We start from the raw sequence: 21351 nt of genomic DNA on the forward strand, positions 1-21351 counted from the left end.
TCTGGGATCATAACCTGATCCCAAAGGCAGCCGCCTATTGACTGAGTCACTCAGGTGCCCCTAAGCCATTCCCTTCTGCCAGCAATTCTATCACTCTGGGAGTGGCATGTTGTATGGTGCTATTTTACAGAATTGGCAAAAGAAGTCAAAAGGATATGCATATTGCTAGTATACCTTCTACAAAGACTGTTGCATTTTATGTTCCCACCAACAGTCTATGACAGGAGCCTGAAAAATGATCTAAGGAGGGTATCTGACTAGCCATTCCTCATGAAAGCAGCAAAAGAGAATTTACTTAGATTGGCAATTGGCAACATTCTTATGTTGCTTTGTTGTACAAAAGTTCGTGGGTAGCACTAGAGTTATTGTGCATTCAGACACCAAAATTCCTACTAATTGTAGGTGGGAGGGGGTCACAGGAGGTTAGCCTAGAAATGAGAAAATGAGGAAAAGAAGTCTTTTGCTTGGGTGGAAATTGAAGAGATAAACCAAAGCAGATTTTCTCCAATTTGCCAGGTTAGATGACTTGCAGTGCCATCTTCTGGCAAAGAAGCCAAAAACTTTCAATTTCCACGCTAGTAATAAAGTATTTTTTTTCTTTTTGCTTTTTAAGTGTTTCTTATAAAAGCATGGCTAAACCAAAAACTGGAAAAACTCGGAGAGGTCTTGGGTTTTGGTGTGTTGGAGAGAGGATGAGAGAGAAGGAAGCAGATTTCGTTGAAGCAATGATCTGAATCTTTGACCTCTGAGGTTTCTGGCAAAATCTGTGAACACTCCAGGGGGCTACATACATCACATGTACAACAGGTACAACCTGGAGTGTAACTTATGTAGTAGACAAGCTATCATCCTCCTTCAGCTTCAAATTTGGATTCTCCAGTATCTCAGAGGTACTCAAGGTAAGGCAATTTAGCCATAGGGCTATTAAGGACAATAGACCTAATCCCGTAAACAAGAAAATCTGTTCTTATCTTTTAAAGTCCTGCCTTAAAGTTCAACCATCTTTCAATATACCAGCAAGTAATTTATACACACATTGGATGTAAATGTGTAGAAAGCCACATTATAGTCTTCTAAAAAATTTTCAATACTTAAAAATAGTTTCTTGCTTTAATCATCCAAAATGTGCTAGAAAAAGGCTAGCTTTTTAAAGCAAAATTACTTTTAAAAATGCGGTATCCCTAAGTAACAGACTTCACGTTAAAAAAAAAATCCCTTTCTCTGTGTAGTATATGTGGGACAAATTTATAAAATGATTTATTCAAAATCAGCTTCTATTATTGAGCTCTAGCCCTCATCTCTGCCTTACTCCTTTCTTTCCTTTTCATCTTTTCCTTCTCCCGCATCATCTCCCACCTGCTGTGCCTTGGCTCCGCCCCTCCGCGCCCCTCCTTCCCCGCCACCCCCAATGCGCGCCGGCTTCCGCGCGCTGACGTCACACGCCAGCGCCAGTGACGCGCCGGCCGCTCCCCCTTCCTCTGCGTTCGCTCTAGGGTTTTGGGGCGCTAGGGTGCGGAGTCGTCAGCTCCGAGTCGTAAGCAGTTGTCCGCGTAGCTCCGAGTCCAGTACCGGCGTTGCGAGGCAGAAGGACGTGACAGGCAGGTAGCCTCTCAGTCCCAAATGCCATCTCCCCACCCCCATCCTGCCGAGGCCACTAGCAACAACCTCTGTGAAGTTGCCGGGGCGGTAACCCGGGCACTCCCCCTGCCACCGCCCGCCGTTTCCAAGGGGCTCGGAAACCAATTTTTTTGCCCCGAGTAGTGTGGACCTGTCTCACGGGGCGTTGCCGGAGGCGGGAGGAAGTCAAGCCTGAGGGGTCAGCCAAAGTCTGGTGTCGGGAGTGGGAGTCTCATTGCCCTCCTTCAACTGGCCTGTGACCTGCTGCAGGTTAGATAGACTTGGTTTCTCTTTCAGGATGTCGTTTTCAAAATCCGGGATGGTGCCTCTGCCTCATTAACTGCCGTAGGAAGGCTGCTACACCTAGGCGGATGCTTGTTTATTGATCTCACCGTTATTCCGACTAAACACCCTGTGTCGTTGAGGTGAGTTGAACTTGCGGGAAGCAATGATATGCAAAAGAGTAAAATCATATTGGAAATGAGGAGACCTTGCTTCGACTTGCTTATGTAGAGCTTGCAGGGATACTTTAAGTGCACAGAAAATAGTACTTACACCTCACTAAAGTGTTAATTCTCTAAAGAACAATATGCATTACAAAGCAGTCCTTGGACATTAGTTAAAAAGCTATAGTGATAAAGGAATTAAAATAACAGAAATCTTGGTATGGATAAGCAGTCATTTACTTTGCATTTATGTTGTTTCCGATTTTAAGTGACATATAGATTTTAATTAAAAATGAGTAGCAGTTAACTGGTTAGCTTATAATCTTATATTTCAGTTTACATAATTTGAAACAATTTCCCTATGGGAGGCGTTAAAAGTTGTACTACTTTGAGAGTTCATCATAACTTCTTTTATACAGGCCTAATTTTTATTCTCTAACGTAGGCTCCGTCCCCAAGAAGCAGAAATTTTTTATTGCCATGGTAACATCAGAAGTATTTATGAAGGATTAAAAGTAATATCCAATATATGCTAATAGTAGCCTTTTCTTATGATGCAGCAGTATTGTAGAGATGATGGAGAGGAGCCAAATATGGAGAGAAGTAGCCCTTTGTTTCTAGTTTAGATTTGTTTGGTATTAAAGAATCCACAGATCTATTTTATTTAAGATTGCTCTTTGTTCTAGGTGAAAGGTAGGGAGCTTCTTTTGTGGGAAAACAGGTTTTTACAAAGTAAGAGTCAGCATTAGGAGTTTAGTAAGGGTTATGGAACTTGGCCACAGGTTTTTTTTTTTGAAAACTGTGTATTTCACATTGTATTCCAAGTACATTTTCTCTGATCTCTCCCTTCTAATCTAATTGTGGTCATGACACCATTTCATGAATATAAATTATTTAGACGTTGGTAGTTTCCATTAGGGAAACCATTAATTGTTATCTGTGTTAGGCTTACAGAGAGGAAAAACAAATGTTTTGAAGAAAGTCTAATAGGAATCCCATTTTTGCTTTCTGCTTTTTTGAGTAATAAGTCAGGGACTTGACTCACCGAGAAGGTAAATTGTCCTTTTCCCACCATCCAAATGTTACTTAATATTTGGGAAACCATATATATGGATTGTAGCTGCAGACAGTACCATAGGAACTTCTTGAAATCTACTGACATTCCTCTACCAATGTTTCCCTTCAGGAAAATTTGTCCATCAAATAGCTGAAACAGCTGAAGAGACTTAAAGTTCCAGACTGGAGGGGATATAGTTTTTGCTCATGTACTCTGGCATTTTTCGTATTTGGTACACAAATTTTATTATGTCAAACATTGCTTATTGTAGCTTAAAATTTTTTTTAGTTAAATGTAAGGAAAGATGTCTAATTTGCCTAGAGGCTAAGATATTTTTGTGGAGCATAGTTGACATAGTTGAAAAGAAGTATGCCATATAGGAAAACTTTGAATGTCAGGTTTAGAAGTTTGGAAGTGGGGAACTGTCCAAGGATTTTAACTGCAGAAATTGATTTAGCTAGCATTTTTCTTTCTGTCAGCATTTATTATTTTTAAAATTTTACTGTTTTGAACAAATAATACATTCATATGACTTAAAATTCATAAGGTATAAAAGATTAAAAAAAATCTTCCTCTTACTCAGTTCCCTGCCTTGAAGTCAGACAATGGTGTACCAGCTTATTGTGTATCCCTTCAGAGGTGTTACAAAAACAAGCAATTAGGTGTGTGTGTATACATGTAGGGGTTTTATATATTTGCATACATTCACATGTATAAGTAAATAAGTATAAGCATATACCTATATATGTTTCCTTTTAATACACAAATGATAGTATGCCATGTTTATAATTCTGGTACTGAAATTATCCATATCAATATAAATGTTGCTTCTTTTTGATTTGCTTATGGATATTTACATTTTACCAATTCAGACAGTGCTGCACAGGGAAACTTTGTGTATGTATCATTTTCATATGTTTGGAAATTTTACAGGGTAGATTCCTAAAAATGGAATTGCTGGATCAAAGTGAACACTGATAAATTTGGTAGATATTATGGAATTTTATTTTCCCTAGTATTTGTATCTCTCTATTTTCCCTAGTATTTGTATTCTCACCATATTTGGTTTCCTTGTATTCCCCTCCAGCATAGTACAGTAACAAACTTTTTGATTTTTGCCATTCTGAATGGTGAAAAATGCTGTCACTTGTATTTTTTTTATCAAGGTAAAATATACATAACAAAATTTATCCCGTACTTTATTTTATTTTATTTTATTTTTAAAGATTTTATTTTTTTGACAGACACAGCGAGAGAGGGAACACAAGCAGGGGGAGTGGAAGAGGGAGAAGCAGGCCTCCCGCTGAGCAGGGAGCCCGATGCGGGGCTCGATCCCAGGACCCCAGGATCATGACCTGAGCCCAAGGCAGACACTTAATGACTGAGCCATCCAGGCGCCCCTATCCTGTACTTTAAAATTGTATTTCTCTTTACAAGAGATTGGGTGCTTTTGCACATTTTAATATTAATTACATTCCTTTTTGTTGTTAACTTGAAACTTCATATCCATTGTTTATTTTTCTGTTAGATTTTTTTTTTGTCCTATGAATATGTGGGAATGTTTTATTTATTAGAAAAGTGAGCCCTTGGTGATATGAACTAATATATATATATTTTTTTCCTTTTTGTCATTTGAATTTTGACTTATACTAGCTTTTGCTATATATGATTTTTTTCTTTTTTAAGTAGGCTCCACACCATCGTGGGGCCCAGTGTGGGGCTTGAACTCACAACCCTGGGATTGAGACCTGAGCTGAGATCAAGAGTTAGACATTTAACTGACTGAGCCACCCAGGCACCCCATTTATACATGTTTTTTATGTAGTTGTATTAATACCTTAAGGCTTTTTGGGTTTGTGTCATACTCAGCTGCCCTACTTAAGATTATAAAAGTCACCCTCCCATGTTTTATTGCTATTTTAGTTTTTTTTCTTACATTTAAGTAGTTTATCATCTAGAATTTGTATTGATGTAAAGTGAAGAAAATGGGTTTAAGTTTTTCTTTTCCATATTACTTCCTAGTTATCTAAATACTATTTATTTCAAAATCTAACTTTTCCCCACCAATTTGAAATATCACTGTGGTCATCCACCAAGTTAAAAATATGGTGTTTTGTTTTTGTTTTTTTGAGGGAGAGGGAGAGGGAGTGGGAGAATCCTAAGCAGCCTTCACAACCAGCATGGAGCCAGATGTGGGGCTCGATCTCATGACTCTGAGATTATGACCTGAGCCAAAATCAAGAGTCTAACGCTTAACTGACTGAGCCACCCAGGTGCCCCCCCCAAAAAGGTGTTTTTTTTTTTAAAGATTTTATTTGTTTATTTGAGAGAGAGAGAACACTAACGGGAGAGGGGGCAGAGGGAGAGAGAGAGAGAGAGAAGCAGACTTCCCGCTGAGCAGGGAGCCCGACATGGGGCTTGATCCCAGGACCCCGGGATCATGACTTGAGCCGAAGGCAGATGCTTAACCGACTGAGCCACCCAGGCGCCCCCAAAAATGTTTTAATATGTTTCTGGACCTTCAATGATTTGCCTGTCGATTTCATAATTATTGTAGCTTTATAATGTGTCTTGATATTGTTTAGAAAAGTCTTCCTTCATTGGTCTTTTCTTTTTTTTTTTTCAGTATTTCTCTGACTATTCTTTTTTTCTCATATTAACTTCAAATCAGCTTGTCTAGTCACTGTCACCCACAAAGATTGTGTTTTTAATAGGGCAGAATTAAATGTAGAGACTAAGAATTAAAATTTTTCTTATATTAAATCTTTCCACCTATTTTTCTTTTTTGTGAGTGTGTTTTTGTTCTTTCTTGAATATTTTCTGTTGGTTCATTTTCTAGGTTAACAGTCCTGTCTTCTACTGTATCCTGACTGCTGTAAAACCCATGCAATGCCTTTTTAATTTCATATATCTTATATTTCATTTCTAGAATGTTCATTTAATTTTTAAAAATAAGTGTCAGTTCTTTGTTGAAGTTCTCCATCTTTAAGAAAAATCACTTTTATTCATCTTTTCCTCTTCTTTTCTCGAACATATTACTTATGGTTATTTAAAATCCTTTACTGATAGCTCCATATTTGAGTCATTTGTGATTCTGTTTCATTTTATTTTTTTTAAGATTTTATTTATTTGACAGAGAGAGACACAGCGAGAGAGGGAACACAAGCAGGGGGAGTGGGAGAGGGAGAAGCAGGCTTCCCGCAGAGCAGGGAGCCCGATGTGGTGCTCGATCCCAGGACCCGGGATCATGACCTGAGCCGAAGGCAGATGCTTAACTGACTGAGCCACCCAGGCATCCCGATGAACTACTTTTAAAAGGTAGTATAAACTTGATTAGGTATACAATTAGACAGATCAATGGAACAGACTAACCCAGAAACAGACTTTAGTACATACATGAGGAGGAGTTGCGAGTTTCTCTGAAACTCATTTACCACGTTGTTTATTCAGAAAGCTTTCTGCATTGACATCATTTAATGGGCAATTAGAGTCATCCTTCTTCACTACCAGGGCCAGTAGATTTCCTATACTGAGTTGTCAGAACCACAATAATCAGTAATGTGGTAGGCAGTAGAGTGCAGTACTAGGGACTCTTGGAGCTTCCATTTCATTAGTGTGGTCCCTGGAAAGGAATTGGCAACTAAATTTTGAGGCAAAGCCAAATTGACTAATTTTGTTTCTTTTTCTTGGCAGCAGTCACAGAATAATGATGGTTGTGAAATCTCATTATATGGTTATTAATGTAATTTGATTTATGAAATTTAGTTTTCTAAGATGAGTTTATCTTGATATTTTTTTTCTAAATAGCATGATAATGTAATTTACTCATGTCCTGGAGAAATCATTAAATTCTGGCTGGTACCCAGATAGCCATTATATTATGCCAGTTGACTAAACTTGGATTTGAGAGGAGAGTATGTATGTTTGGAATGACTTCTTTAACTCACTGATGGTGCTGTATTGCTATTGTAATAGTTAATTTCTTATTTCTCTTTAAGTTGCTAAAGTCTTGTCCTATCTTACAGAAATATGAAATGCAATATGGTTATAATGTTCTCTAAGGTAGAAGAAGGCTCTTTCCCACAAAATTTCCTAAGGCATAATTATCCAACTGATTTTACCAGAGGCTGGGTTCTGGACTTTGGTCTTACAGGCCCTGAATATAAATTTTGTCATTTAAGGAGATTAGATCATATTTTAGAGGCAAAGTAAAATTAAACAAATTTAGTATTGATGGATGAAATGAGAACATGAATTTGTTAATTTACAATGAGAAATATGGTAAACTGTCACAGAAATTTTATTATGGCCTTCATGACAAGCCCATTTTCTCCTAGAAGGGAATCATACATAGAAAGCTGCTTGATGTGAATGGAAATAGAAGAGAGCAAGTTAGATAAATTAAATATTTGTTAGTTTTAAATTAATATAGTGAATTAATGTATCTCCACAATAAAGGTAGTCTTGTCAATAGGCAGTGCTAATGATTGTCCTGTGACCATATCACTCTCTTTCCCTCCTCCTTCCCTTTGACTTTTTAAGGTCAAATTGTTAGTGTTTTCAGATGAAGGAGCCATGGCTTCTGTCCCCACCCATCACTCTCCTGAAATTAACTATTGCTAAAGTTACTAATGACTTTTATCAAATATCTTGGTACAGTAAGGATATAATTATGATACCAAAAGGAGAAATATAAAGACTAATAACATGTTTAATTAATATCAAAATAATAGCAAAATACATTTTTGTATTTAAATAAAATTGAAAGGCAGATAGCATATAAGGAAAAAATATTTTTGACAGGAGGGCTAACGTGTTCATTAAAGAGGGGATTTTTACAAATTAATAAAAAGACTATTCGAATAGAAAATGAACAGAACACATGAATAGGTCAAAAAAGAATACAAATGTTCAATAAATGTGGAAGAATTTTTCAAATTAACTGATAAGCAAAAGAAAATAAAAATGAGGCACCATTTCTCTGTTGATTGTAATAAGTAACAATAGCAACAAATAGTGACACAGTGCTTACTATGTGCCAGGCACTGTTCTACAGTATAAATACTGAAATTAATCCAACAGTTCTATGAGTGTGTACTATTGTGATCCACATTTTACAGGTTAACAAACTAAGGCACATAAAGCTGAGTAACTTGTCCAGTGTTGCATAACAAAAAAGTGAGAGTCAGGATTTAAATCCAGGCTTCCTGACTCTAAGGTTATTTAGTGCTTGTTAACTACTACCCTTTATGGCTTCTCCAAGATTAATAAATAATAACCGGTGTCAAAAGGCTGTCTAGGAACAGGCATTTTTGTACACTGCTGGTTAGAATGTAAGTTAGTAGACATTTCTGTAAGACAGGCTCTATGTTCCTGAATTTTAACATGTGCATATTCTTTGGACAAATAATTTATCCTAAGGAGATCCTTACAATAAGTACATAAAAATGTATGTACAGAAATTTTATCTAAAGTTCTTTTGTAATAGACAATGTAAACAATTTAAATGTCTAATAAGGGGATTAGTTAAATAACTTTGGGAAATGCATTCTTATTGGAGATACTAAAGTAATGCTGCTAATTAATTCACATAGGAAAAAGTTTGTCTCTCTCCATATACATTAAGTATATACAGTATTTGACTTTCCAAAGCATTCTTGTAAAATTGAAATGTTTTTCTCTTTTTAGTTATAACTATGTCAGATGAGTAAAATTGGATAAAGTTCATTTAACATTGAGTAGAGATTTTAAATACATGTTTTTTAAATGTTTTTAAGTAAGCAAATCACTAGGGAATTAGAATTGAATTAAACATTGTAATTTTTATGGAAGACAGGTTTTATCTCTGTTAACTGTTACTTTTTTTAATGTCTAGTATATCTGTTAAGATGCCTTAGAAAAAGAATCATGGAGAAGTATGTTAGACTACAGAAGATTGGAGAAGGTTCATTTGGAAAAGCCATTCTTGTTAAATCTACAGAAGATGGCAGGCAATATGTTATCAAGGAAATTAACATCTCAAGAGTAAGTGTATTTTTTGGTTATTGAACTAATACACTGATTTCAATAGGGCCTATTGTTAGAGAATTTAAAAAAAAATATGGCATTGCATAATGTAAAGTGAAAGGCTACCATAATCCCAGAGAGAACCGCTAATTTTAGAATAGTCTGTATATCCTTGCAGATTTTTTTCTATGCTGTGTGCTTGTGTTTATGTATTTAGTGTTTTAAAAAAATACACCTACTGTTCTGTAACTTAATCTAGTTTGAACATCTTAAAATGTTTTTACTTGTGGATTCAACTTATTCTTTTTAACTTGTCTTTATTTTGTTATTTTGACTGTGCTTTATTGGTACTGTTTTTTAACCACGCTCTTATTGATGGACTTTTAGATTGTTTATTGATGGTCTAATTTAATATTTTCTTTTTCTCTCCCATTTAAGATGTCCAGTAAAGAAAGGGAAGAATCAAGGAGAGAAGTTGCAGTATTGGCAAACATGAAGCATCCAAATATTGTCCAGTATAGAGAATCATTTGAAGGTCAGATAAATTTTGCAAGAGAGTTCAAAAGAACTAAGCCATGTGACAGCTTTTGGATATTTTACTTATGATGTATTTTCAGGGAGAAAAGTGTATCATTTTTGCTTCAGTACATATGCATATGAGTATTGGCTTGATCCTAGGGTAATACAGATGTTACTGGTGGGAGAGTATGCATTGTGTGAATGGAGGTCTCAGTCCTTGGATTCCCTATGAGAAGATTTGCATGGTAATCTGTGCTCTAATAAAGATGGCTAGAAGGAAAGTAGCAAGCACAAAGCAGTTTATTAAAATGAATGTACAGGGGCGCCTGGGAGGCTCAGTTGATTAAGCATCTGCCTTTGGTTCAGGTCATGATCCCAGGGTCTTGGGATCGATCCCCGCATGAGGCTCCCTGCTCAGCGGGGAGTCTGCTTCTCCCTCTGCCTCTGCTGCTTCCCCTGCTTGTGCTCACTCTTGCTCACGCTTGCTCTCTCTCTCTCTTTCTGTCAAATAAATAAATAAAATCTTAAAAAAAAAATGTACACTGTCAAGATGGGAGAGCAGCAGGTTCCACCAGTTGGAACCTACCCTATGTTGTTTTGTGATTGGATATTTGTTGCATCTCTATGGGTTGGGAGAAGCTGCGATGTACTGTGGGTGGTCTCTAACAGAGTCTGTTTTCAGTCGTTTGGGAGACTCCTCCCATAGATTGGGAGGTGGAGTTTTTGGCCCTACAAGGTTTGTACGGAAAGGTCTGGTCTGGGCAGCCTTTCTCCATCCGGTGGGGCTGTACCCACAATTCAAATGCATTATGAGTCTAGGGGTTACCCAGGGGCAAAGGTGGCAGAGGAGAGTGCTTGTTCTGCACCTGTGGCTCTTTAGTTGTCAGCCCCAAGGTCTTGGAAGCCACAAGGTCAGATGTTGTGCCCCAGGCTTTTAATGTGTAGCTGATTTATCACTGTCCTTGCCTCCAGCTCCTATCTGTCATTCCCCTTCAAGGATTGGGAGTCTGCCTCAGGGCATTCCTTCCACTGCTTAGGTCTAGCTTCTACCTAACACACCACACTGCCCATGTGTAATTTTATATTGCTCACTGTTACCATGATTGCTTAAAAAGAAGCAATGTGGTTAAGTATAAGAATTTGGACAAAGCAAGAACAGTAATTTACGTCATTTTGAATTAAACTTCTTTTAAGGGCTACCACTACTGCCCCTAAGAAAATGTTCTGATGTTTAGAAAGGATCCTACTCATTTGTATTATCCTGTATACCTCATTTTCATAGTAGTGAAGTATGTTGAAAGTGTTCTCAGGTTCTTAAAATGTCATAGCTTAAAATGCTGTTTTGAAAATATATACCATTATATTTAGTAATGCAGGAACTAAGATAAAGTTTCTCTAAAGACAGATCAAGATGGTTTTTGAAAACCTTTTGAAGTCATAATATCATAAATCTCTACACATTACAAAACAAAGTATGTATGTATACATTTATATCTATACATATATATAGTATATGTATATATATGTATTGTATGTTTATATATGTACCTAATGTATATATATACTATACATGCATTTATATTACATGTGTGTGTTTTTATACTGTGTGTGTGTGTATATATAGATATATATTTAATTTGACACCATTAATGTTTATTTAAGGCAATGGGGGTAGGAAGAAAGAAAAGAATAGCTTCTTCAGCTCCTGAGTTTCTAGCTGCTTATGAGTTCTGAGTTTATAATCATAGTTTTTTCTCCTTTTACAAGCAATTCCTTGTTCTCCTTTGCCCTCTGCAGCATCTTGGCTGGGTGTGTTCTGTTTTGCCTAGTGGAATAACCCAAACCTTTATCACTGCAGGGTCCGAGTCTTTGAGAGTACTATATTTGTTACAGTTTTTCATTAATTATGGCTATTTGGCAAGAGAGTAAAAGAGGAACTCAGTGAATCTACGGAGTTCCAGTAATAGTCCTCCTTGGCTTGATTGTGTTGCAGCAACACAATTTCCTCTTGATAATCACAATTAAGCACTCCAGCCAGTAGCAGAAAGATAATTGAGATTGAAAGTAGTAGATAGTTTAAATGACTGTTTCAGGATCAAATCACATAGAGTCTGAATTAGAGCAAAAGTATACTCATTCCCAGATTAACTAGGTACGTACTAAAGTAGAACATACCTTAAAAAAATATGGATCAATTAACACATTATGTCATAAGGTACTCTATTTTATAATGGTAGTGAAATGAACATTTATACATGTGTAGGAGTACAGTGTTAACTATCTCCTTCCCATGAGCTTGGATTCCTTTATCTTTTTCCTCACATCTCTTTCAGTTTCTTTTCTCTTCCATCACCAAAATTTTAATATTTCAAATAAAAAGTTTTTAATGTATGTCAACAAATACTCTGGTAGGTGTTTTGTGGTCATGTAGAATGCTTCACATAGAAACATCTCAATGATTCAAAAGAGGTAGCACATTCTTTAAGGGTTTTTTTTTTAATACTGCTATTTAATTTTAAAGGAATAAATGCTCATGGTAAGAATATTCAAAAAGTACAGAGGGCATGAGCCCTAAATTCTCTGTTCCCCCCCACAACATCCTCATTCCCATTCCCCTAGGAGTAAACTTTGTCATTAATTCAGTGTTTATTGTATTTTCTGGAGCAAACATCTACATACAACTTTTAACATTTAAAAACAAAGGGGATTCGGGGCGCCTGGGTGGCTCAGATGGTTAAACATCTGCCTTCAGCTCAGGTCATGATCTCAGGGTCCTGGGATTGAGCCCCACACTGGGCTCCTGGCTCAGCAGGGAGCTTGCTTCTCCCTCTCCCTCTGTCTCTCCCCCTGCTCATGCTCTCTCTCTGTATCTCTGTGTCTCAAATGAATAAATAAAATCTTTAAAAAAAATAAAAAAATAAAAACAAGGGGGATTATATTATGTATTTCTGCATCTTGTTCTTTTCACTTTAGATCTCAGGGATATTTTTCCATGCCATTATGTGTTGGTGCTCCACATTCTTTACAACTTTCTTGCAACAACTGCAGTGTATCCCATTGTTGGCATTTTATGGTTCTGTCACAGTTTGTCTAGCCAGTTTTCCGTTATGGATACTTAGGTTGTTTTTAATTTTTCACTATTGGAGATAATGTTGCACTGAACATTCTTATACAGGTGTCTGTGTACTATCATAATGTTTCCTACATTCTGTGTTTTTTATCCCCTTTAATTTTTTTTCTTACTGTTTCTAAAGTAATTTTTATATCTTTAATGGAAGTTTTCTTATTTTTTTTTAAAGATTTATTTATTTATGTGTGCGGAAGGGGTGAGAGAATCTCAAGCAAACTCCCCATTGAGTGCAGAGCCAGACAGGGGCTCAATCTCACAACCCTGAGATCATGACCAGAGCCAAAACAGGAGTTGGACGCTTAACCAACTGAGCCACCCAGGCACCCCTGTTCTTTTTCAAGATTGCTTTGGCTATTTGGGGTCTTTTGTGGTTTCACACAAATGTTAGGACTGTTTGTTCTAGTTCTGTGAAAAATGCTGTTAGTTTTTTGATAGGGATTACATTAAATCTGTAGATTGCTTTGGGTGGTATGTTAATAATATTTGTTCTTCTAATCTGTTAACATGGAATATCTTTCCATTTCTTTGTGTCGTCTTCAATTTTTTTCATCAGTGTTTTATAATTGTCTTTTTTTAAAAGATTTATTTATTTATTTTGAGAGAGAGAGTGAGCGAGTAGGGGAAGGGGCAGAGGGAGAGGGAGAGAGAGACTCTCAGGTATACTCCCTGCTAGCAGAGCGTGGAGTCTGACATGGGCTGGATCTCACAGTCCTGAGATCATGACCTGAGCTGAAACCAAGAGTCCAGCGCTCAACCAACTGTGCCACTCAGGCACCCGATAAGTGTTTTATAATTTCAGAATACAGGTCTTTCACTTTCTTTTTTTTTTTTAAGATTTTATGTATTTATTTGTCAGAAAGAGAGAGACAGACCACATGCACCCAAGCAGGAGGAATGGCAGGTAGAGGGAGAAGCAGGCTCCCCACTGAGCAAGGATACCAATACGGGACTTGATCCCAGGGTTCTGAGATCACAACCTGAGCAGAAGGCAGACACTCAACTGACTGAGCCAGTCAAGCATCCCAGTCTTTCACCTTCTTGGTTAAGTTTATTCCTAGGTAATTCATTGTTTTTGGTGCAATTATAAATGGGATTGTTTTCTTAATTTTTTTTTTAAGACTTTATTTATTTGAGAGAGAGAGAGCACAAGCAGGAATGGGGAGGAGTTGCGGAGAGGGAGAAGTAGGCTCCCTGCTGAGCAGGGAACCCAATGTGGGGCTCTATCCCAGGACCCTGAGACCATGACCTAAGCTGAAGGCACACACTTAATGGACTGAGCCACCCAGGTGCTCCTATTTTCTTAATTTCTCTTTCTGCTACTTCATTATTAGTGTATAGAAGTACAATGGATTTATATACATTGATTCTGTATCCTCTGAGACCTTAATGATTTCATTTGTCAGTTCTAGTAGTTTTTTGGTGGAGTCTTGGGCTTTCTATATATAGGATCATGTCATCGGCAAATAATGAATGTTTTACTTTTTCTTTTGTAATTTGGATGCTGATTATTCCTTGTTCTTATGATTGTTATGGCTAGGACTCCCAGTACTATGTTGAATAAAAGTGGTGAGAGTGGACATCCTTTCTTGTTCTTGACCTTAGTGGAAAAGCTCTCTATTTTTCACCATTAAATATGATGTTAGCTGTAGATTTTTTATATATGGCCTTTATTATGTGTGATATGTTCCCCCCATACCTGCTTTGTTGAGGGTTTTTATCATGAATGGATGTTGTACTTTGTGAAATGCTTTTTCTTCACCTATTAACGATCATATGGTTTTTATACTTTGTCTTGTTGACATGGTGTATCACATTAATTAATTTGCAAATATCAAACCACCCTTGCATCCCAGAAATAAATCCTACTTGATTGTGGTGAATGATTTTTTTTTTTAAGATTTTATTTATTTATTTGACAGAGACACAGTGAGAGCAGGAACACAAGCAGGGGGAGTGGGAGAGGGAGAAGCAGGCTTCCCGCTGAGCAGGGAGCCTGATGCGGGATTCGAACCCAGGACCTTGGGATCACAACCTGAGCTGAAGGCAGACGCTCAACGACTGAACCACCCAGGCGCCCGTGAATGATTTTTTTAATGTATTGTTGGTTTTGGTTTGCTAATATTTTGTTGAGGATTTTTGTATATATGTTTGTCAGAGATATTGGCTTGTAGTTTTCTTTTTTTGTTGGGTCTTTATCTGTTTTTTTTTTTTTGGTATCACGGTAATGTTGGCCTCATAGAATGAATTTGGAAGCTTTCTGTTCTTTCATATTTTTTGGAATAGCTTGAGAAGAATAGATTTTAACTTCCTTAAATGTTTGGTAGAATTCACCTGTGAAGTTGTCTCATCCTGGACTTTTGTTTGCTGGGAGTTTTTTTTTTTTTTTTAAAGAATTTATTTATTTATTTGACAGAGACCGTGAGAGAGGGAACACAAGCAGGGGGAGTGGGAAAGGGAGAAGCAGGCTTCCCGCAGAGCAGGGAGCCGATGTGGGACTCGATCCCAGGACTTCGGGATCATGATCTGAGCCGAAGGCAGACGCTTAATGACTGAGGCACCCAGGTGCCCTGTGCTGGGAGTTTTTTGATCACTGATTCAATTTCATTGCTGATACTCGGTCTGTTCAAATTTTCTGTTTCTTCTTGATTCAGTTTTAGGAAGTTATATGTTTCTAGGAATTTGTTCATTTCTTCTAGATTGTCCAATTTGTTGGCATATAATTTTTCATGATGTTCTCTTACAATCCTTTGTATTTCTGTGTCGTTGGTTAATTCTCTTCTTTCATTTCTGATTTTGCTTACTTAAATCATCTCTTTTTTTGAGGAGTCTGGGTAAAGGTTAATCAATTTTGTTGATCTTTTCAAAGCACCAGTACCTGGTTTCACTGATCTGTTGTATTGGTTTTTTTAAGTTTCTATATCACTTATTTCTGCTCTAATCTTTATTATTTCTTTCCCTCTGGTTTTTGATTTTGTTCTTTTTTTTCTAGCTCCTTTAGGTGCAGGATTAGGTTGATTATTTGAGATTGTTTTTGCTTCTTGAGTTGGGCCTGTATTGCTATAAATCCCTTTTGGTGCAGTGTTTGTTGCATGCCAAAGATTTTGGACCATTGTGACTTAAATCTCATTTGTCTCCATGTATGTTTTGATTTCCTCTTTGATTTCTTGGTTAACTCATTCATTGTTTAGTATTCAGCCTCTATGTATGTGTGTTCTTTCCAGATTTTTTCTTGTGGTTGATTTCTGGCTTCATAGCGTTGCAGTCAGAAAAGATGAATGGTGTGACTTTGCTCTTCCTGAATTCTTATATGATTATGTAGTGACCTTCATTGTCTCTTCTTATAGTCTTTGTTTTAAAAATCTCATTTGTCTGATATAAGTATTGTTACCCCAGCTTCCTTTTCACTTCCCTCTGCATGATAAATGCTTTTCCATCCTTTCACTTTCTTTTTTTTTTTTTTTAAAGATTTTTTATTTATTTGACAGAGATACAGCAAGAGAGGGAACACAAGCAGGGGGGAGTGGGAGAGGGAGAAGCAGGCTTCCCATGGAGCAGGGAGCCCGATGCGGGGCTCGATCCCAGGACCCTGGGATCATGACCTGAGCCAAAGGCAGACGCTTAACTACTGAGCCACCCAGGCACCCCCATCCTTTCACTTTCAGTCTGCATGTGCCTTTAGGTCTTAAGTGAGTCTTTTGTAGAGAGCAGATAGATGGTTCTTGCTTTTTTATCCATTGTGTCTCTTGATCGTTTAGTCCATTTACATTCAGAGTAATTATTGATAGGTATGTACTTATTACCATTTTATTACTCATTTTAGGGTTGTTTTTGTAGTTCTTCTATGTTCCTTTCTTCTCTGTTCTCTTCTCACAGTTAGTTGACTTTCTTCTGTTATAAACTTGGAATCCTTTCACTTTATTTTTTTGCAATCTGTTACTGGTTTTTGATTTCTGGATACCTTTATGTTTATGTATAAAATCTATGCATATATAGCAGTCTATGTTAACTTGATGGTTGCTTAGGTTTGAACCCATTCTTTACTCTCCCCTTGCCATGTTTTAGGCATATGTGTCGTACTTTACATCTTTATGTTTTCTGAATCCCTTGACTGATTTTTACACATACACTTATTTTTACTGCTTTTGTGCTTCCCACTTTTCTTACTCCTACTTAAGATCTTTCCTTCCCACTCAAAGAGTCCCCTTTAACGTTTTTTGTAGGGCGGTTTAGTGGTCAAGAATTCCTTTTAACTTTGGGAAACTCTCCATTTATCCTTCTATTCTGATGATAGCTTTGCTGGATGGAGTATTCTTGGCTGCAGATTTTTTTTTTCTTTCAGCACTATGAATATATTATGCCACACCCTTCTGGCCCTGCAAAGTTTCTGCTGAAAAATGCACTGATAGTCTTATGGGGTTTCCCTTGTATGTAATTGTCTTCTCTTGCTGTTTTTGTTTTGTTTTGTTTTTTAAGATTTATATATTTATTTTAGAGAGCGCACACATGCATGCTAATGGGTGAGGGGCAGAGGGAGAGAATCCTCAAGCAGACTCCCCACTGAGCACGGAGCTGATGCAGGGTTGTATCTCACCACCCATAAGATCATGACCTGAGCTGAAACCAAGAGTCAGACACTCAACCAACTGACCCACTGAGGAGCCCCATCTCTTGCTGTTTGGAAACTTGTTATCACTACTTTTTGCTGTTTTAATTATGTGTGTTGGTGTAGACCTTACCTTGACCACATTTCTACCCTTCCTACCCTCTTCCATCTGGCCTCTTCCCTACATTTAGCTGTGGAGAGTCTTCCAGTCGTTTTCTGGGTTATTTACACTGATGTGATTGTTATCTAGTTGTATCCATAGGAGGAGGTGAGGCCAGGGTCCTCCTACTCCACCATCTTCCTTAGAAGTGCCCACGAATTATACAGAATCTTAATTAGCTCAGTCATATAGATTCCCAGTCCATGGCACATCAGAAGCAGTTTATCGAAAAGGAGGTATGAGAACTACAGGTAACAAGAACACTACCACAAGGTGCAAGATACAAGTACTGATAGAATTATGGCTATAAGCACAGAGAAGTAAGAGAAGTGAAAACTTTGAGTTGCAGTAGTCTCACTAGTAAGTATTGGTTTAGTAATGTGAGAAGTGATATCAGCTACTCCATAATTTGTGCAGAATAAGCATAGCGTTAATCTTACATAAGAATAAAGGCGGAGGGAAGGATGAGAAGGTTTCTTCTAGTCCTCTCTACCCATAGGAAGAGTCATAGAAGTCTCTCTTTCTGTGGACTGAGACATAAAGGGGAATAAGGTATTGCCCTAATTTCATGTTGCTCACAGTTTGTATACAATTTATAAAAATAGAAGTAAAATAAGAGAAAGCTCCAGCAGTGTACAGTCTTATTCACTGTTGAATCCTCAGAGTTCATTGCAACATATATTATTTGTTTAGTAAGTAATTGATTAAGTGGATGAAACAAAGCTGAAAAGTAATGGTAAATTGAAAACTAAGTTATAACCCATCTTTGACAAATTGGTGGAAAAACATGTTTTTATAGATGATGTTTAAGGAAATCTATCTATTAAATGAAACCAAGTATATTTGTTTGCATTTTGTCTGTATTCCAGAGATGTTTAGATCATTGTGCATACTGCTATTCAATAAGATGCTGTATTCTTAGAAAATCATTAATGATAGAGCTGCCTATTAACCCAGGTTATCATACAATCTGTATAAGCAGTACACCTTGATTTTGCACTCTAATTCTTTTGAAGGTGGTTCTGTTTTTTAATAGAACATAATTAATCACTATTTTTTAGTAAACCCTTAAGTACCTTTAATTTAGCTATGCTTTTGACATATATTTTAAAAAATGAAATGAAATGTTTTTATTTTGTAGAAAATGGCTCTCTCTACATAGTGATGGATTACTGTGAAGGAGGCGATCTGTTTAAACGAATTAATGCTCAGAAAGGCATTTTGTTTCAAGAGGATCAGGTGAGTTAGCATGTAGAAGATTGACTCTTACTCCATGTTATTCAGAAGCAATTCAAAGTTTATATATGTATTTATTTGTGACTACAAATTCTTAATTATAATTACTAGGACAGTTTGGTATCATTCTAATATCTCAGTCACATTTCTGTCTAATTAGCTTCCACCTTAGTCATTTCCCCATCTCATTTCCTGTCTGTAATAATATTACTATACTTGTAATATATGTTATATCCTTTGTGTGTGTATAAATACATATATTTATGTATATAGCCTAATTATTCATTATAACTAGTTCATTATTCTGTATTCTATCTTGCTTTCTGCTGCCAGGCCACATTTTCCTAAAGTGTGGCTTTCCTAGGTAATTCCATTTCTGGAAGCCTTGCATTGGCAACTGCATTAAATCTAATCTCTGTTTTGACCTCAAGGATTGCTAAAATATGACCTTATCCTACCTAAGCAGTCTTACTTTTTTTCTAGTGTTACCTAATGTGCACCCCCTTTTCATTTATTTAACGGATATTCATTGAGCATTCATTTTGTTAGGCACTGTTTGTGTTACTGACACATGCTTATGTATCTCATTCTTCTTCCTATGTATTTATTCTATTATTTCTTTTATTTTGGTAACACTTTCCTGCCAACTCTCTTACTAATATTCTACCTTTTTTTTTTTAACAGCTCAGCTCAAATCCCAGCCTTTCCTTTGATTTTCATAACCACTCTAATCTTCTGTGATCTTTTCCTTATCTAAATTTCTATTGCATTTCTAATTATCACCCATTCTTAATTTTACTTGCATGCTTTTACATAAGGGAATGGGGGAACACTGTACTAGGAGTGTTGTATTTGTTGTCTCTTTTAAATTTTATACGCCATGAATTGGTGTAGTTTTCTTTATTTAATAGATAAGAAATCTATCATATGGTCAGTGTTTGAACCTACTTCTAACTCCAAAATTTATTAAATATTTGTTTACAAACTTAAATTGTAAAATTATTAAAAAGATCAGAAATGGAAATAATTCTTTGCCCATGGTTCCATCCCTAAAGATTACCACTGTTTTTAGTTTGGTGCATTCTCCAGACTTTTTTTTCATACTTGTGCATGTAAATATATAAATCAAGGCACACATATTTAGAAGGGGGATATTATACATAGCATACTCTATCTTGCTTTTGTCACTTAAAAATTATCTTGAGGGGCTCCTGGGTGGCTCAGGTGTTGGGCGTCTGCCTTCGGCTCAGGTCATGATCCTGGTGTCCTGGGATCGAGCCCCACGTCAGGCTCCCTGCTTGACGGGAAACCTGCTTCTTCCTCTCCCACTCCCCCTGCTTATGTTCCCTCTCTTGCTGTGTCTCTGTAAAATGGATTAATAAAGTCTTTGAAAAAAAGAAAAAATATCTTGATTATCCCAACCTATAAATAGAACAAACTGATGGTTGTGAGGGGAGAGAGAGTAGGGGGAGAAGGGCAAATGGGTGAAGAGCAATGAGAGATACAGGCTTCCATTTGTGGAATGAATAAATCATTGGAATAAAAGGCACAGCATAAGGAATATAGTCCGTGATATTGTAATAGCAGTGAATGGAGACAAATGGTAGCTACACTTGTGAACATAGCGTAATGTACAAACTTGCCAAATCACTATGTTGTACATTTGAAACTAATGTAACACTGTGTGTCAGCTATACTCAAAACAATTTAAAAGTAAGGAAAATGTTACTTATAATACAGGAAAAAATGCAGCTTTAATTTAAAAAAATTATCTTGATTGTCACATGTCCATCTGTGTAGATCGTTTATATTAGTTTTAATAGCTGCATTATATCCCATTCTAGCAAGACCTGTGCTTTTTTGTTTGTTTTCACTTTTATCTTCATATTCCATTTCCATTTCATTTGCATCCCTAGGCTGCTATTTTAATATCTTTAGTGAATACCTGTGTATTTTTGCAAAATGGCTATCATTGTCTTGTATTTTTAAATGCATATTTGTTGTGTTTTATCTCATTCAGTTCTACTTTTCCCCTTAGTACTGTTTCTTATCCATTTGCTTTGCCTTCTGTGCCTTTGTTGCTGCTGCTATATAATGCTCCATTGATGATCCAAGTCTACACTTAGTTTTACTGCATCATGCACCCTTAATGTATGCTGAATAATTTCACATTAGAATTGTTTCCCCAACAAGGTTGTAATTTACTATAGAACAGAGATTATAGTTTTCACTAATGTCTGCTCAGCTGTGTCCATAAATTGGCACAACTAATAAATTGATAATACTGTGTAGATGAGGACTTTTAGCTTCTTGGGAGTAACTTGGTAATATGGTAAGGTTCTGAAATCTTGGGTTATATTTTAGTTAAGTACCCTATTAGTTAAATAGGATAATGTCATACTTCTCACTTTACTTATCCTGTTTCCACAATTAAGCCTATTAGACAAAGCACAGAACTTCAAAACTTGAGTTTGAGTCATTGTTCTGCTTATCAGCTTGGTAATTGTTACGTTAACAAATGACTTAACTATTTTGAGACTATTTCCTCATTCATTAAGAGGGATATTCATACCACATA

At 36.7% G+C, this 21351-nt stretch overlaps 1 protein-coding gene across 1 annotated transcript in view; it reads left to right on the top strand.

Moving 5' to 3' along the window:
- Positions 1–1495: 1495 nt before the first annotated feature.
- NEK1 (NIMA related kinase 1) overlaps positions 1496–21351 on the top strand; it is a 216482-nt gene continuing 196626 nt past the window's right edge. The window contains exons 1-5 of the mRNA XM_088021009.1: positions 1496–1602; positions 1915–2042; positions 8995–9143; positions 9564–9660; positions 18679–18776. Coding sequence (XP_087877135.1) covers positions 9027–9143; positions 9564–9660; positions 18679–18776 — 312 coding nt within the window. The 5' untranslated portion in view covers positions 1496–1602; positions 1915–2042; positions 8995–9026. The remainder of the gene's footprint in view (positions 1603–1914; positions 2043–8994; positions 9144–9563; positions 9661–18678; positions 18777–21351) is intronic.

Source organism: Eumetopias jubatus, unplaced genomic scaffold (genome assembly GCF_037043125.1).
Source record: "Eumetopias jubatus isolate StellerSeaLion01/CBP00866 unplaced genomic scaffold, mEumJub1_p1.0 scaffold_2, whole genome shotgun sequence".
Classification (NCBI taxonomy): Eukaryota; Metazoa; Chordata; class Mammalia; order Carnivora; family Otariidae; genus Eumetopias; species Eumetopias jubatus.